This window comes from Sinocyclocheilus grahami, unplaced genomic scaffold, assembly GCF_001515645.1.
Source record: "Sinocyclocheilus grahami isolate Dianchi unplaced genomic scaffold, SAMN03320097.WGS_v1.1 scaffold351.1, whole genome shotgun sequence".
Taxonomy (NCBI): domain Eukaryota; kingdom Metazoa; phylum Chordata; class Actinopteri; order Cypriniformes; family Cyprinidae; genus Sinocyclocheilus; species Sinocyclocheilus grahami.
Window position 1 is genome coordinate 454277 of NW_015505530.1, and position 18676 is coordinate 472952.

General features: G+C 36.5%; 1 protein-coding gene and 1 pseudogene across 2 annotated transcripts; one reads left to right on the forward strand and one right to left on the reverse strand.

Annotated features, from left to right (window-relative positions):
- Positions 1-3871: 3871 nt before the first annotated feature.
- Positions 3872-15747, reverse strand: LOC107548621 (probable sodium-coupled neutral amino acid transporter 6). Of its 2 annotated transcripts, none has more exons than XM_016229383.1 (16): positions 15469-15747; positions 14292-14413; positions 13978-14051; positions 12477-12529; positions 12222-12261; positions 11398-11476; positions 8697-8779; positions 8557-8615; positions 8363-8413; positions 7442-7492; positions 7212-7291; positions 7023-7123; positions 5766-5890; positions 5547-5691; positions 5350-5444; positions 3872-4605 (listed from the first exon to the last, which is right to left on the reverse strand). In XM_016229383.1, the coding sequence occupies exons 1-16, from the start codon at positions 15556-15558 to the stop codon at positions 4522-4524; spliced, it is 1332 nt and encodes a 443-aa protein (XP_016084869.1). In that variant the 5' UTR covers positions 15559-15747; the 3' UTR covers positions 3872-4521. The 2 variants fall into 2 exon arrangements, with proteins under 2 accessions (XP_016084869.1, XP_016084868.1); XM_016229382.1 differs by having other exon boundaries at positions 8354-8413; positions 15469-15745.
- Positions 15748-15829: 82 nt separating this feature from the next.
- LOC107548620 (tRNA (guanine(37)-N1)-methyltransferase-like) lies at positions 15830-18575 on the forward strand (annotated as a pseudogene).
- Positions 18576-18676: the final 101 nt, after the last annotated feature.

Here is an 18676-nt window from a genome sequence, read left to right on the forward strand (position 1 = left end):
TCTATTCTATCTACTTGTTTTTATTTATTATTTAAAAAAAACATGTACTGCATTAGACTTACCGAGACATGTCACAGCACTTACATTTTATTGCTCTTTTGTTGGTTTTGATTGCTTGTGTTGTCCTCATTTGTAAGTCGCTTTGGATAAAAGCATCTGCTAAATGACTAAATGTACATGTACATTAAATAAATATACATTCATGTACAATAAATTGTACATTAAATAAATGATGGACACCATCAGATTTTTATTAATGCCTAGATAATTAAATCGGCAAACAAACATATAAATAAATACATATATAAACCGAATATGTATTGCAAATTCATTATTAGGATTACATTTCTACAAGATATATATGTATTTAACAGTCGAAATTTGGACACTCTTAATCACATTTACAGTATGTTTCCCAAGATTTTGAAAACTTTTGTTCTGAAGGCTTAAATGCTTAAAATAATTTACATAGGCCTAGCCTATCTATAAACAAAATGGGTTGTTTGTGTGTGGGCTCTGATTGAGTTGCCCCAGATCTACAAAGTCTCAGGATGAAAGGCCCACAAATGTGACCTTTGACCTCTCTCTATCTCTTTTCCAGCTGGTGTAAATTCAAAGGGGAGACTCCAAACGCTCTGTTCGGTGTCAGTGGTCTTATGGTGGCGTGGTGAATATTAGACCTTTGGTGATGAAGCTTTCGATGGGATGCTGAGCTTTGGTGGATCCACTCTAGTGATTCTGGTGTAGCACAAGACTTAGCCAGCAGGAGGCACTCATACTCACTGCAACTGCAATTATTCAACCATCAGGCATACTTGTGTTTTTCAAACATACATGTTCAATTTCTTTATGGACAGCTTTGTAGTTTTACCATAAGTTTGTTCTAGCTGTTAAGCCCTTGTATCTTAGCAACTCTCTCTCTCTCTCTCTCTCTAGAGTTTTGTGTGGTGAAACAGTATTAAAACATGCATTCAGCACCAAATCAACTTTAACTCTCTTTATGGTTATTCATTAAAGAACTGCCCTTTTTATCTGGAGCACAGTGTGGGAGAGTTTAAACTCAACCCATTGTGAAGAACAGATCTGTTCTGGTCACAGCAGCTTTATTGAAATCAGGCAGTTCATGCACTCTGAACTATCCAGGGTGTGAGTTTGTGTTCAGAACACAGCAAATGTGCATTTCAGGATATGTGTGTGTATAGTGGGCCTCTGGGTTTTTTTTATGCCTAGTAACATTATAAATGACTTTACTGTCACTTTTGATCAATTTAATTGAATTCCTTGAAATATTATATTATATTATATGTAACAATAATTTCTTTGTACACGCATACCTTAAAGTATATAAAGTAGAATAATAAAATAAACTGCATAAAATTATTTAATTTAAAAGACATAAATATAAAACACGAACAGCTTTCCCATTCTTATCCAGAGAACATAGTTAAAGTCTTTAACTTTTCGTGCAAAACCTCATAGTTACTGAGATGTAACTGCATCCCCAATGTGACAACTAGCCCCAGTCTACCCATTCCATAGCCATGCATGCTTACTCGTTCACTGAAGCTGTTATAGAAATAAACTATACCTGACTAAACACAAATACACATGCACAAACCCGGCAGGTCCCATTCAGCTCCCATATACAGTTTAAAATTGTTTCCAAACCTCTGATTTACACACACACACACTGTTACTCACTTATTGAACTGCTGTTATTCCATGTCAGGCCGTGTGACTCGTAGAGATGTGGGTGAGGGATTTATGGGTGAAAGGCTAAAGTGTGTGTGAGTGCACGTTTTCTGGCTGGCATTATTACTCAGTGTTTGGGAATGGCAACAGCTGCAGCAGGAGGGCGTTAAAGAAGAAAAACAAAAATCGGAGCAAGAAATAAGAGTGAATGATGGAGTGAGTGTTTGGAAAGAGGAGTTTAAAAAGAGTGACAGGGAGAGTGAGCATAGAGGACAGAACAGTTTTAAAGCAGAGGAGAAAGTGTGTGACACAGGGCAGGGTAAGTGTGTGTGTTTGGGTAAAATGAACTCCAGATGTGATGTGGTCTCAGCTCAGACCAGGCTTCAGAGGAGAATTAGAGGTTTTAGAGGGCAGAGAGAACGACAAAGAGGAGAAAACAATCAAATGTCACTATAGAGGTGAGGTAGTGTGCGTGATTGGATATGTTTCTTTCTTCCTAACAGAGTCCTCAGAATGATTTACTGAATGTCTGCGACACAGGGAGCACGGTTACTGATAGAGCATGAAAATCAATTCAGGAGGAAGGAGAAGAACAGAGATGCAGAAAAAAAGAAGTCCAGGGAAAAAAGCAGATGTCAGAATGAAAGGGCCAATTGGCATGAAAGAATTCAGATAGACATACAGCAAAATCACGTTCTGTAGGCAGCGGTTAACAGTCAGCAGATGTTTCTGTTGGTGTGTGTGAATATGGACTGTGGTCTAATGGTAAAGCAATCACTGCAGGGCTGAATTAAAGCTGAAAAGAGACATAACTCTTGCCTGATACCCAAGAGCAATGGATCTCATTTTCCACTCATTTAAACCTAGCATGAAATGTTATTTTAAAGGCTTTTTCTTCATACCCGTTTACTAAAATGTCTTCTCTTACTCATGCATTTGACTTGCAAAGTCAAAAACATTTTAACTGAATGGATGGATCTCACAACAACTGTTATATATAAAAAAAAATAAAAACGAAATGTATTTAATAATACAATGATATATCATTTAAATTGTATTTATCCATTATAATTGTTATATTTATTTTATTTAAAAATCAGCAACATTTTTTGCTGTAATACTATAAAAAATAAATACTGTATCACAGTAATGAACATCTAATTACAAAAAGAATAATACAAATGATTTAAAAAGGGGAAAAAAACTTTTTTTTTGGTGAAACATTGCGATTTTGTGAGCTTCACCTGAACACCAATCCTCTGCTACTCTGCTACTACTATAAAAGAAAAAAAACTCATATCCACTAAATTGGAATACACCATGGTTTCCTCATGTTATTGGTGTTCATACAAGTTAACCATGTAACACGCAGTTTTTTTTGTCTTATCACTGACCTCTTATCTTATTCCATTTCTAATTACTGCCTCTCTCTCAAGTACTATGTAACACATATGCATATTTTCTATATAGCTGTATCTTCTGTTCCAGATTCATATACATTGTTATTTATTGTTAAGTCTTATTTAAATGTTTCTGTTCTCAGGTCAGATATGTATGTATGTATGTACCAAGAGCTTCTAAAAAAAACTAAAAATTCCTTGTGTGTTTGCTTGGCGAATAAAGCTGATTCTGATTATATGCAGTGAATTTGTCTGAAATCTTACTGTCATCTTGTGTCACAAATTGAATGTTGCTTTAATCACACACCTCAAGAATAACAGTTCTACCATATTTCACTCAGTACATATAAGGTTGTCCATGTGTGTTTGTGTGTGTCTGTGTTACAGACTGCCTTACATTGGGCGGTCTCTCAAGCTAATGCAGCATATTAGAAACAGCAGGAGAGAGCAAAGGCCAGAGCCTACACACACACACACACATAAAGAGAGAGAGAGAGCATTTGTTTTCCATTATCTGACATACAGAGAACCCTCTGTCCAAATCAATGAAGAAAAATCAGCCTGTCTATCAATCTTTCTCACGTACAAACCAGCAAAAACTCACACTAATGCTTGGATCTCTTTGACTAAACATGGATCACAGACTCCATTCCAGATGCCATAGTACACGAGTCAGTGAGAAACCAGTTTTAATTCTTATTTCCCTTTATTTATCGAAAAACACACCAAAATTGTCCTTTTGGACATGTAAACAGGGTTACAAAGGTAAAAAAAATCATTACTGTTCTGTATATTTTCAGTTTATTTATTTATTTTTCTTTATTTAAAATAGAAAATGGGAGGACATTTTTGAATTCTAAATTGAATCAACAGAAAATCTTTGGGAATAGTGTATATCCAAGAAATATCCTGAAAGTTCAGAAGAATCTTTAAAAAACAAATCCAAGCTTTTGAATTCTAAAGACAGTGGTTAATCATTAAACCAGAGCTTCTTTTTTTTTGAGTCAGACAAGCAGATTTTCCAATTCATTAAACATTGGTGTAAATCTAATATCCCACATTCAGTTGTAAAATCAGCAATGCAGTTCCCAGCTGTCTTTCTATGGATGACAGCAACCATCTGATTCAAAGATTGTCAAACTCTACTGCCGTTCAGACATTCAGTATAGATTAATATGCATTTCAGTGCTCTGCTGGATTTTTGAATTTGACTGTGCCTGTGTTCAGTATTCAAGTGTCATAAAAGTGCTACGAGTACATTAGAAGTGTCATAAGAGCACAGCTGGCTCATCTCATTGGGATTCCCTTCTTTTGGTTCTGAAAACAGCCTCTGCAAGGTGTGTAACCTGTAAAATAAGGTTTCTTCTCGAGGTAGGATGTGTTGAGCTCACAACTCATGCAATATGTCCCATAATGATGACGTCAAAGGTCAAGGTCCTTGAGCCCAGGAGACAATGATGACACACAGGCTCAACACACCAACAACCAGACCAATCACCATTAGCAAAACAGCCTAGAATGAAAAGAGAAACTTGGAAAAGGTGCATTTGGAAAGAAACCTAAAGAAAGCAACATAATATCAATAAAATAATAAACATATCAAGTGTAAAAAAACAAAACATGTAATTCATAGTTCCAAGTCAGACATACACTACCGTTCAAAGGTTTGGGGTCAGTAAATTTTTTTAAATGAATATTTATATTCTAAAAGAATGCATTAAATTGATCATAAATTATAGTAAAAACATTTATAAAGTTTACAAAAGATTTCAAATAAAAGCTATTTTTTTAAACGTTGTATTCATTAAAGAAACCTGAAAAAAATGTATCATGGTTACCACAAAAATATTAAGCTTCATAACTGTTTTTTTTAAAACATTGATAATAAATAGAAATGTTACTTGAGCACTAAATCAGCATATTAGAATGGATCATGTGACACTGAAGATTGGAGTGATGGCTGCTGAAAATTCAGCTTTGCCATCACAGGAATAAATTACTTTTTAAAATATATTTCTAATAGAAAACTGTCATTTTAAATTGTAATAATATTTCACAGTATGTTTTCACTGTATTTTTTTTATCAAATAAATGCAGCCTTGGCACGACTTTTCAAAAACATTTTTAAAAAATCTTACTGACCCCACTTTTGAACAGTAGTGTATAAAAAAATAAAGAAAGTCTCTCAAAATCAGCTGTCCTGCAAAGGAAGTCATGTACAGTATGTGTTAATGAATATATGCAAGACTTTAAATACCCCTGCTGAATTGAGAGATCTCATTGGCTCAGAGCTGATTCTCAAATAAAACATCCCAGGATACACAAACAGCAAACATGTGGAGGTCGTAGAACCTGGAATCACACAAGAAAAGGTATGCAGAGACACACACATAAACATGTTGAGCACTGAACTTAACAGTAAAACACATACAGAGCGTATGGACACACACTCACCCACCACACCAAAGACATTTCTAATGTCAGGGACGAAAATAGCGAGCAGCAGCACAAAAGTGAGGATGAAAAAACAGGAAAGTGAATGAGAGAGCCAGGAGAACTCCCTCTCTCCCCTGCATAACATCAACACCGCTTTACGTGCCTGAGAGAAAGAGAGAGGGGATGTGTTTTCTGAATTTCTTATTTAAATAGATCACAGTCTGGCGTTTGACTTACTGGGAAGTGAATGAGCGGCACAGTGAGCAGAACGGCCAATAAAATCGCAAGACGCACTGACATCACCACAACATCCCGTGGTAGGTAGGTGTCATATCCTAGCAACAGCTCTGATTCCACATGTGCTGCGAATAAAGAAAGTTTGATCAGATCAATCCATTTATCTTTACTGGATTATTAGTATATTAATAAGTATACACTAATTGCCCTAAACATTTTAAAAGACACTTTGTGAAGCAGTACACATTATGCAACAAACTTTGAAACAGTAGTTTCCTGCACCACTTTTCAGTGGCAGTGTGCCTAATCTTCAGCACCACAGAAAAATTATAAATTTTTTAATGTGAATTTGAAGTCTGAATTGAATGTGATGAGATAAAGAGACAGTTTACTGAAAAATCTTTAAAAAAAAAAAAATCTCCTTGTCACTCAAGTTAAACTAAATGAAAATTAAAATGCTTTGGCAACTCGCTTAAAGGAGACATATACCCCACAGATCATTTATTATATCATTTTGAAAATGTCTATTTTGAGTGGAAGCATAAACACGCAGTTTTTTTGAGTCGGTCTCTTTAAATGCAAATGAGCTGCTGTTCCCCGCCTCCTCTTCCAGAATAGAGCTACACCATTACAACTCAGACCTGCTAAAAACATCCGTTTTGGTACCAATTATCATGTTTATCACGCTGAAATCATGCGTTTTAAACCATATTAGTTTAAACTTCTGATATGATTTTTGGAGAGCACACATCCGAAGCACACGGACAGAAAGCGGCTGTCACAGCATGTGAGTACTAAACTAAGTTCTCATTCACACACAAGTTTACAATAAAAACACACGAGTTACAAAAACAGTTGGTTATGTCTGTGAAGGTAAACAGCTGGGAAATAAATCGCATGTTTATTTTAGATCTGTGTAGCAGCAGCAATATACAGTAAATAAATCAATAAATCCACTGCTCTCTCGTCTCCTCTGAGGCTGGGGCTCTAAATAGTGTTCTTTGCTCGTTTGTGCAGCCAAAGACAGAACAGTTAGCATGTTTTGCTCAAACTTACGCCATGGCATTAGAGCTGGTACACTGTTTATTTTATTTTCATATTTTATTTCAGTTAATGTTTATTTTATTTCAAGTAATGAAAATTCTCTTTATGTTTTTAGTTTGAGCATTTTGCTTCCAACTCCTTGTGACACTAAAAATGGAAGGTCACGTCAAGTGTTGGATTTGGGGGACCATGTAGCTTAAGCAACGTTCTTACTATAGAAGGTGAGGTATCCAAACAGGGCAGAGATCAGATACACCACGAAACTAAGAAAGATGCTGACATTCGCCACACTCTGCATTCTCTGCTTTGTGGGTCTGAAAAACACACAAACACATATAATAAGGCAATAACAGACTATACATGTGGTAGATGCACAGATAAAACAGCAATCAGTGAACTAACCTGTGTAACTCACAGTAAATGGGTAAAACTGCCGTATGGCACAAGAAGGAGAAAGCCATTGTTGGGACGGCATAAGCACTCTGTAATGCACACACACAGTCATTTCTCACCCTCCTGATGTGTGTGTGGTTATTACAACTAATTACAACTAATATTTGGGTTTCTAATAGTTCTGCAAAGCGATTTTTAAATCAAAACATAGCTCTCCTTTCTAAAGAAAACACACTCACCTTAAGAGAGAACACAAACATCTGTGGGGTGCATTCAGAGGTATTTAAGCTCTGGGGATAGAAAAATAAAATTAATGTGAATATGAAAATTAGAATCAAATCAGGACAGCAACAGAATGAAAAAAACTCTCTCTGATATCACATTATCTGTAGCTGAATATCGGCACACAGTTTAAGGAAATAAAGTCTTTGACCTCTGGCTCAAGCGGTCAAAGGCCACTTCCCTTATTATAACAATGCTACTTCCTGTTTCTGATTGACTGGGTCCGATCAGACTACACAGAATATCTGAGAGTAAGTATTTATTGTTTATAATTTAGAGCCATGCTAGCTACCACATCTATACCCATGGCGGGAAAAAAGTTATATATATATATAATATATATAACTATATATATATATATATACTATGCATAAACAACAAACAAAAACTAGAATTTCTTAAAGGTTTTAAAGATTATCTTTAATAAAAAAACAACCTAAAACTGAATCTGATCTCAGTTCATTAAAATATTTTCATACGAATCAACGGAAAAGTAAAGAGTCCTAAAGGAGTTCAAGTCATCACTATCTGAGAGTTAAAAAAAATCTTTTGTGATGAAAATTAAGTTACGTTGAGGTCCTGAATGGGTAAATTTAAATTAATTTAACAAAATAGTCTATTGTTCTGGAGCTGCCCGAATTGTGTTTTGGGTATTAATCTGGGGTGTTTAGGCAAGTGGTTCGGCTGGGAGGGTCAAGTCAAGTCACCTTTATTTGTATAGCGCTTTATACTCAACTGATTGTGTCAAAGCAGCTTTACATGGTCAAACAGGAAAATAGTTTGTCAATAATGCAAGACGACAACAGCAGAGAGTCATTTTTCCAGCTAAAGTCAGTGTGTGGGTGTGGGGGTGTGTGTGTGGTCTTTACCAGGCTCACAGTAGAGTTAATTGGCAGCGGGCAGGGAATGGACCATTTTTTCACCACCACCTGTGAGAGAGATTAAAACATCAACATGGTAAAGATACAAAGAGAGAGAGAGAGAGAGAGAGAGAGAGAGAGAGAGAGAGAGAGAGAGAGAGAGAGAGAGAGAGCGCGCGAGAGAGAGAGCAGAGCGAGAGAAAACAACTCACCACTATGGTAAAGAACAGCATGAAGAAGAATGCAAGGCTGCTGGTGTATCCCAAGAAACCTGGAGATAGAAACCAGTGATACACACTCTCTCACACATGTACAGAATAATAATTTTTAAAAAAACTCTGATGCCACTCACCAATCTTAGGAAGTAGAGCCAGTGGCAACACTACAATTAGAGTCACTAAAATCAATAGTGCAACACCATCCTCAAACCACTTTCTAAGAAGGACAGAAAATAAAATGCATGGCAAAATGGCACATAGTGAAGGATGTACACACCTTTCAAAGTTTTTTTTTTGTATTAATGTTTTAGTCTCCTATGCTCACAAAGGCTGCATTTATTTGATCAAAACCAAAGTAAAAACAGTAATATTATGATATATTATTATAATTTAAAATAACTGTTTTTATTTTAATATATTTCATATATTTACTTTTTAATATATTTATTCCTGTGATGGTAAAGCTGAATTTTCAGCAGCCATTATTCCAGTCTTCAGTGTCACATGATCTTTCAGAAATCATTCTAATATGCTGATTTGCTGGTTAAGAAATATTTCTTATCAATATTTTAAAAAACTATTTTTTTGTAAATAGTGTTTAAAAACTATTTTTGCCAAAAATGTGATAGATTTTCTTAGGATTTTTTTATTAATAGAAAGCTCAAAACAACAGCATTTATTTGAAATAGAAATATTTTGTAAAAATATCTTTACGGTCACTTTTGATCACTTTTGCACCCTTGCTAGATAAAAGTATACATTTCTTTAAAAAAAAAAATCTTACTGACCCCATACTTGAGTGTTTTAAACTCATGAATGTGTTAATCACTAAACACTTATCTGATTCCCAAATCAACCCTTCAAACATTGCAATGATGGAAATCCCCACATCTAATGCCAGAAATTCCTCCTCAGATTCTCTCTCACTGTCCAAGTAATCCTGAATCAGGGCTCACTTTCTTACATTAATAAGAATAAAATAACAAAATAAAATAAAATAAAATAATTAAAGAGAGAACGGAGACTGATCTGACAATCATATTCAGTAGTACATTTACTTCCAGCAACTCAGTGTAGACAAACGTCTTGTTAAGGGTTTAATTTCTTTTATTGTTTTTATAATATAAAAAGCACAAATGTAAAAGAAAAAAAGCACAATTTTAAATTATAATTTAATTATAAATTATTAATTATAATGATAAATAAATTATAATACCTTTTTCATTGCATTTTATTCTATTTATTATTTTTTTCTCATTATCTCCCTCTGTTGTTTGGTACCGTTCAAAAGTTTGGGATCAGTACGATTTTTAAAGATATTAATACCTTTTTATATTATTTATATTTACATTGTTCCAAAAATTTCTATTTCAAATCAATTCTGTTCTGTTTCCATTTATTAAAGAATCTTGAAAAAAAATGTATCATGGTTTCCACAAAAATATGGAAAAATAAGTAATGTGAATGTGTATGTGTGTTCTTTGAAGACTGAATCTTGAACAGGTTGGTGTGTGTGAGAGATCTCGGGTTGATCTCCTGTGGTTCTCTCTTAACAACAGGGAGGTACTTGACAGCCTAGCTGATCCGCTTGAAGAAAAATGAAGATAAATTACTCCACTGAAAGAAAAATGTTATTTTACAGTAAATGACTAAAGATTCAAGCGTTTATACTGTGGCCGCTTTGTGATTTCTTTCTCCTCCCAGAGAGATGGAGTAGTGATGTTTGTGTGTGTCTGGGTCTGGTCACAGTAATTGTGCTGGTAAAGGGGATCTTGGGCAGGCACGACTCTCGTTGGGCAGAACATATGTGTGAGATTTACGTGAACGGACCTGTAATGCAAACCAGCTGTGTGGGGACGGGGCACAGTCGAACCACAGTGTCTAATAAAATAATGACCGTTACATTCTTTACTCTGGAATACTTGCTATTTTCTCCGTTTCAGAAACTCACTTAAAGACAGAGAAGTGAGAGAAAGTGTTTTTCTGCCAGTCACTCACCTGGTGTGAAAGTGTCCCTTTCTAACTCTCTTCCTGAATGATGTTTCTATTTGACTTATAATGAATTCAGATGTAACTTTTCAACTTTTCAAAGTTTTTGTGGTATGTAAATTATATTTGTTGTGATAAAACATATGTACTACCATTCAATTTTGGGGGTGGTAAGATTTGTAAATCCCTTGTGAATTTACTTGATTAAAAATATAGCAAAAAGAGTAATATTGTGTGATATATATATATATATACACACGTTTCTATTTGAATAATATATAATAATATATTAATTTCTATTTGAATATATTTTAAAATGCAATTTATTTCTGTGATGGCAAAGCTGAATTTTTTAACGGCCATTACTCCAGTCTTCAGTGTCACATGATCCTTCAGAAATCATTCTAACATTCTGATATGCTGCTCAAGAATATCTTTTTTATTATTATCAATGTTGTGCTGCTCAAAATTGTAGCATTTGTTTGAAACAGAAATCTTTTGCAATATTATAATTACGTGTACAGTCACTTTTAATCAATTTAATGCACCCTTGCTGAATAAAAGTATTTAAAAATATCTTACTGACCCTAAACTTTTAAATGGTATTGTATCTTCCATTTTAGTTAGATTTTTTTTACTCCCCACTGACACTGGCTTTTGTTGGTTGCTCGGGTTCTACTTTTTGATATACTAATTTTTTACATTAAATATGTTCTGATTGGCTATTATAGTTGCTTTGTGATGAATTTCAATTTCAGTGAGAACAGAAAAAAAATTTGTGACACTGGAAAATTGCATTGCACATTATCAGAATGAAGTGTGAGAATGTGGTATATATTTATTTACCCAGACGTCTCTGTGCTCATGAAGCCGGTGATGGCAGCAGGCATTTCAGACTTCAAGATGAACAAGTAGGTGGACATTGCTAGAGAAAGAGAACAACAGCACATTATACATACCAGCTATGCAACACCCCATGATGCAAACATGTGCATCAATCTACTCAGAAAACCAAACTAAACCATGAACAGACAGAGACACATAGTCTATTTAAAAACAGCACAGTGCTGAGGTCAACATATTTTAAACTAACCCTAACATGCTAACAGCCACACACAGATGATTAAGGGGTTGATGGCTTGTATCCGGGTTGCAAACCTGACTGCAGCCAAACACTTACACTCAAACAAACCCACGGTTGCTGCCATTCTAAAGACAGTGAGAAAGTGAGATGGATTTTATGTTAAGTTGCTTTGGTAGATTAATGATAAACACAATTCTGTTTTACTGCTACTAAACACCAGATAACACACAGAATACTCACTACAGTTCACAGTGAGTAGTGAGCACTGTTCAGAGAAAGACAGAATGAGAAGGGACACATTTTCAATTTTCTTGTTATTTTTCACTTCACAACATTCTTACATTCTTAATTATAGCTGTTGTTCACTGACTAACCTGCTATGCTAACTTATTTAGCAATACAAAATAAAAGTAATAGCCTATATCCTCCCATTAAAACATGTTCAAACTGAGAGAGAGCAAAAGAGAAAGGAAAAACTCTGCATCGGGGAATCCCATGTAGTAATTCTGAGATCAGAGTTCAAAGGTTAAGTAGTATGGCTTTAACCATATAAACAGTTAAATACAAGTGAAAGAGAAAACCGCACCTCCAATGTTCTGAATGAGAATAGTACAGGCCACCAGAATCTGCCAAAAAGAAAAGAAAAGTGGAAAACATGTTTTATAGGAGTAACAAGGCACATTTTACTTCTGTGGTGAATTCAGTTATGATGAGTACATAGATAAAGACAAAGTTATTTATTCATATAACAAAATGAAACATTGAAGTACATCATTCCTCATTCAGATTAAAAAAAAAACATTTATGTCAGCTAGGTATTAGATCTGCGATATTAACCAACCTTGCCAGGTCTGCTGAAGGCTCTCTCTCCAATAGCTTCATAAGAGTTGACGCCTAACACACATAAACATATGCAACAGTGAGACCTGGTTACAATGTAGAATCATTAAAGACCATTTCAGTGTTTATAAATTGCCTAAAACACCACTGTTTATCTGATGTACCATATACTGGAGCTGTTATTTTAGAGTTACTGAAGTACTATTATAGTTTTATTTTAGTAATTTTGTGGTGGGTTTTTTTTTATTCAATTTCATATTTTTATATGTATATATATTTTTTTTCAGTTAAAGGGTTAGTTCACCCAAAAAGGAAAATTAGGCTGCGTTTTACTCACCCCCGAGGCATCCTAGGTGTATATGACTTTCTTCTTTCAGACGAATCCAGTCGGAGTTATATTAAAAATTTAATGTTTAATGCCACTCAGCGGGTGTTGCATTGCTTCTGTCCAAAATAACTTAAAGGTCCCATGGCATGAAAATTTCACTTTATGAGGTTTTTTAACATTAATATGAGTTCCCCTAGCCTGCCTATGGTCCCCCAGTGGCTAGAAATGGCGATAGGTGTAAACCGAGCCCTGGGTATCCTGCTCCACCTTTGAGAAAATGAAAGCTCAGATGGCCCAATCTGGAAGCTTCCCTTTATGTCGTCACACGGGGAAAGGTTACCTCCCCTTTCTCTGCTTTGCCCGCCCAGAGAATTTGGCCCGCCCATGAGAAAACGAGCTACTACCGTGCGAGGCGAGCGCAATATTTTTTTTTTCCTCGAGAGACATCATGGCTTGCAAACGAGCGACGCACCTTGCCCCGCCTCTCTCCTCCTCATTAGCATTTAAAGCTACAGACACAGAAATAGCACGTCCTAAGGAAAGCTCATTGTGGGACTGGCTCGTAGTGGCTGAAATTCTGCACCAAGGCTGAATTTCGGGAAAGAGACTTCAGATACAGTACTAGGGACCACTTAGGCCTTTACAAAAGCATCCAAAAAGCAGCATGTCATGGGACCTTTAAATAAAAATCGCCCATCCATAAAAAAGAAGTGTCTCACATGGCTCCGCGGGGTGAACAAAGGCCTTCTGTAGCGAATCGATGCGTTTTTGTAAGAAAAATATCCATATTCAAAACGTAATAATCACTTGAATCTAGCTTGCGCTCACTGTTGTAAACTGAAGCAGTTCCAGGGGAATGACGTATGAGGTCGGTTTTAAGTTCTTTTGGACTGATGCATGCAACACCCACGGAGTGGCATTAAACAGCTTGAAAGATCAAAGACAATTTTTTATATAACTCCGACTGGATTCGTCTGAAAGAAGAAAGTCATATACACCTAGGATGCCTCAGGGGTGAGTAAAACACAGTCTAATTTTCATTTTTGGGTGAACTAACCCTTTAACGTTTATTTTATTTCAAGTAACATACATGTTTTTTTATGGTTTTAGTTAAAGTTAAAAGGTAAACAGGAGTAAGCGGAGTAAAGAAGAGGTCAAAAGTAAGAGAAATTACCTGTCTTGTCACAGAGGAGCAGCAAGAGATGGACAGAATAAGTAGCCAAACTGGAGACCACCAGCAACAGAATACTGTGAGAAACACACGCAAGGTTCCTCTATTGAGAAGTCCTTCATTTCTATTCTTGTGTAAAAATATCATTTTTTGCATGGCTCTGTTTGTGTCATTGTAAGTGCCTTACTGGAACTGCAATTTTTGCTTAAAAAAACTGAGGGGCATATCAAAACAATTTTCTGTTGTAATCAATTATGCCACAAATGTTGTCAACACAGCTGAACTTGTATTGAATCAGGAACACTGTGTGCATGTACCTGAATCCAATGATGCCCGTATTGGCCATAGCATAGGAGAGACCCAGGATACCACTACCCATGATGGCATTCATCAGGTTAAAGGCAGAAGACCAAAAGGACGCACCTCTAGCCTGAACACCCTGTGAGGAAGATAAACAGACCAGGAATTAGACATGACAGTAGAGCAAACTGAGACAAAATAGATCCTAGATGTTATGCAAGCCACAAGGCATGCAAAAAGAATGTCATTATAGTCTGCTTACACACCAAGTTACTGAAAGCACAAAGGGAAATGAAATCTTTGCAAAGACAAAATAAAACTGCATAAGATCAGCATGTGATGAAGAGAAAATTATTAGAAAGCATGAGGTAGCAAATGACAATGCACATACTCTGTGTGCATGAGAGCACAGCTTTATGGTTTTACAGCAACATCAAATATAATTTGTAAATACTAGTACAGCGGTGCATGTAAAGTTACACTGGTTTAGACTAGATTTACTTTAATAATGTACATTAATTTACTTTGGCATGTTTACAATTTATTTTCTTTTATGCCTCTGTAAAGCAATTTGTAAATATTATTTTGTGTAGGCCTATACTTTGTAAATGCTGTGCTATACAAATCATCAGCAGAGAAGCAGCTAAGACTAAGAGTTTCTTAATCATTTTAACAAAAAGAATAAAAAATTAACAATAACAGAGTTAACACATAACCTGGAAACACAGCCTCAGTTCTTTTTAATATATAATTACGTCCAAAAAAATCTAAAAATTTTATAATAGAATAAATAAATGCATAAAATATAATACATACATATGGAACATATTTCCGCCACATAAGGAAAAAAACTTTGTTCAGTCATAATTATGACACGAGTCTCTATGACACGTCAATTTTGCTATCATAGTTATGACTTTTTATTTAATAATGTTGACTTTAGGTCATAATTAACTTTTATGCTATAATTATTTACCAACGCACGGTCTTGGGCGAAACATTAAATGTTTACATACATAATACTAGATTATATAAAAAAAACATAGTAAACCTAGGTGTCAGATTTTCAGCATTTAGTTATTATTTACAAATATGTTCACGTTGGACAAAAAGGACCATCTTTCGTTAAATGTCACTTGTTCTTCTTGTTATTTTTAATATTACAGTTATCAGGATATACAGGCTTTGGTTTACCTGTGCCGCTAACAGCGGTCTGCTCTCCTCTCCGATGGGCTCATACTCGCTTCCCGTCTGCACGCTGTAATTTGCGCCGTTTTTCCACATGTTCCGCCGTTTAGTTTACTGTTCTGCACCAACCAGAACCCCGCTGCTTGCTAGCGGAGCCGTCAATTCATGTACCCGGCTCTCATACCACCGGCTTCAGAGAGACTCAAGCAAACATAAACATCGCTAATCACGTGATTATAAAAGAAGGTCACATGTCCACTAATGTTACACGTCACAGACCAAACAGCCGAAGTCTCGGTCGCTTAGAAATGACGTACTGTAAAAGCGTGTTCGTGTGGCTGTCGGCTGGAGAGGGTGATCTGTGACAGTTTATTTAGTTTTTATTATAAATCTAAAAGTTATGTTTTGAGTGTGTTGAATAACACGGTTTAAGCTCTGTGGCTAATCAATCTTGTAGTTTATTATCAAGTGTAGATAACAGTGTGCAGCTAAAAAATGCATTTATATACATTTTGTGTATGAATTCATGAAAAGGTTGTCAATTATTCCTTTTGTCTCATTGGACACTTGTACAGGGCATGCCTTTATCTCTCTCTCTCTCTCTCTCTCTCTCTCTTTGACCAACAGATCTGGCAGACTTTTGTTCCTGTTGCAGAAACATCACAGTTGTATCTCTCTGTCTCAGAATTTAAACCAATTTGCAAGAATTTATCTCCAGTGCTCCTCTGTTGTCCATTCTCAGAAAGCCATGACTGACCAACCACAGACTGATTTGGGGCTCTACAAGCCCCCCCATGACAGAACTGGACCGAGCCGCTTTCAGTCAGACAGTCAGTGTTCCTGCCATACGAATACCAACCAGTATTCTCAACAAAGTGGTGAAGAGTTTGAAGAAAGTGGCACTACAGAGGCCAGGACTCAAACGGGTTGTTGAGGAACACAATGAAGATGGAAATAAAGACAGTAGAAAAGGAGAACATCGGCTGCTGCTTTTGGACCCAAACAGCATTACGTCTGCAGATTCGTTTGGCAGCGAGGAGGCAGAAGCTCTGAAAGCGTATGGGGTGCCTCAGGAGATCCAGAAATACCAACTGAAACTCACCTATGAGAACCTTAAGAGTGAAGAGATACTGCAAGCTGTACTTCCTGAAGGACAGGATGTGACATCAGGATTTAGTAGAGTGGGCCACATCGCCCACATGAACCTGAGAGACCACCAGCTCCCCCTACAGAAAACTGATTGGTGAGAAGAGATTATAAACAAATAAATCAACTTAAAGAGACACCCACAAATTGTCATCATTTACTCACCTTCATGTCGTTCCAAACCTGTATGCATGTTGCTCTCCAACTTATTTCAGTTAGTTGGCAAGGCAACATTTTAAATTTTCATTTAGTTCTTCATCTAATATTTACATTTTATTTTATTTCAGCTTTATGTCAAGTAACAAAGTGTAGTGTGTAGTTTTAGGTTTAGTTAACAATAATAACCCTGGTTTGGAATGACATGATATTTTTGGGTGAACTATCCCTTTATGTTTAAACCTTTTTATGGACTTTTGGTGTTTTGTTCCAGGTCAAGTAATCATAGATAAGAACCCCGGCGTTACTTGCGTGGTCAACAAGACCAACACCATTGATTCCACTTACAGGAACTTCCAAATGGAGGTTTTGGCAGGAGAAAGCAACATGGTGGCAAAAGTTCCCCCTACAGAAAACTGATTGGTGAGAAGAGATTATAAACAAATAAATCAACTTAAAGAGACACCCACAAATTGTCATCATTTACTCACCTTCATGTCGTTCCAAACCTGTATGCATGTTGCTCTCCAACTTATTTCAGTTAGTTGGCAAGGCAACATTTAAAATTTTCATTTAGTTCTTCATCTAATATTTACATTTTATTTTATTTCAGCTTTATGTCAAGTAACAAAGTGTAGTGTGTAGTTTTAGGTTTAGTTAACAATAATAACCCTGGTTTGGAATGACATGATATTTTTGGGTGAACTATCCCTTTATGTTTAAACCTTTTTATGGACTTTTGGTGTTTTGTTCCAGGTCAAGTAATCATAGATAAGAACCCCGGCGTTACTTGCGTGGTCAACAAGACCAACACCATTGATTCCACTTACAGGAACTTCCAAATGGAGGTTTTGGCAGGAGAAAGCAACATGGTGGCAAAAGTGAGTTCATCTTATAAATAAAGTCAGCATATTCACTTACATCATTCTGTAATGTTTCTTTTTTTTCCTCTCTCAGGTACGTGAGAATGGCGTATTGTATGAGTTTGATTTCTCTCTGGTGTACTGGAACCCTCGACTAAGCACCGAACACGAGTGCATCGTTTCCCTTCTTCAGCGCAGAGATACTGTAGTGGATGTTTTCACCGGGGTCGGTCCATTCGCGATCCCAGCGGCCCGTCGAGGCTGCGAGGTCCTCGCTAACGACTTGAACCCAGAGTCCTTCCGTTGGCTCCAGCACAATTCTAAACTCAACAAGGTTGACCGAAAAATAACATAATTTAACATGGATGGACGGGACTTCATCCGAGGACCTGTACGGGAGCGCCTGCCTGCTCTAATGAAGGGATCACAAAAGATTCATGTGGTGATGAACCTTCCCGCACTGGCTCTAGAGTACCTTGATGCTTTCAGAGGTTTGCTGGGCCCAGAGCCAGACCAGAGTCTTTTCTGTCCGGATGACAACTTGCCACAGGTGCATTGCTACGGGTTCTCCAAGGAAGATGACGCTTAGAGGGATGTAGTGGAGTGGGCAGAGGCGAGTTTCAAGATTTCCCTGCAAGGACGGTGTTCTGTGCACCTGGTGAGGAATGTGGCACCCAATAAGGAGATGATGTGTGTGAGTTTTACATTGCCGAAAGGGGTCCTGTACAGCACACACACTCAAGACAGAGGTAAGAGACTCTCCCACTCACTAGTATCATTTGGCAGCAGTATTAAAACATGAAATAAAAACATACACACCATGCCGTAGTATTGATGGCAGGTCATTTCAGCTATGCTAAAATGTGTCTCTCTTTCTCCATAGATATTTCAGAGGAGCCGTGTCCTAAGAAACAGAAGTGTGAGGATCTGACAGACTGAATACACTCTGTGGTTGTTAACTTGCCTGTTAATATGTTTTAGTTTTTTGTTCTTTTAATGTTTTGAATAAATTATCATTCCATGTGGGTGAATGCTGCGATCACTGAACC

What these genes read in the sequence shown, in the direction of transcription:
- LOC107548621 (XM_016229382.1), bottom strand. Translation starts at nt 15,558, where the DNA reads ATGTGGAAAAACGGCGCAAATTACAGCGTGCAGACGGGAAGCGAGTAT. An exon ending in GACCGCTGTTAGCGGCACAG is followed by an intron (nt 14,414 to 15,468) that starts GTAAACCAAAGC and finishes TCTTCCTCACAG; the next exon opens with GGTGTTCAGGCTAGAGGTGC. An exon ending in TGCCGCTCATTCACTTCCCA is followed by an intron (nt 5,692 to 5,765) that starts GTAAGTCAAACG and finishes TCTTTCTCTCAG; the next exon opens with GCACGTAAAGCGGTGTTGAT.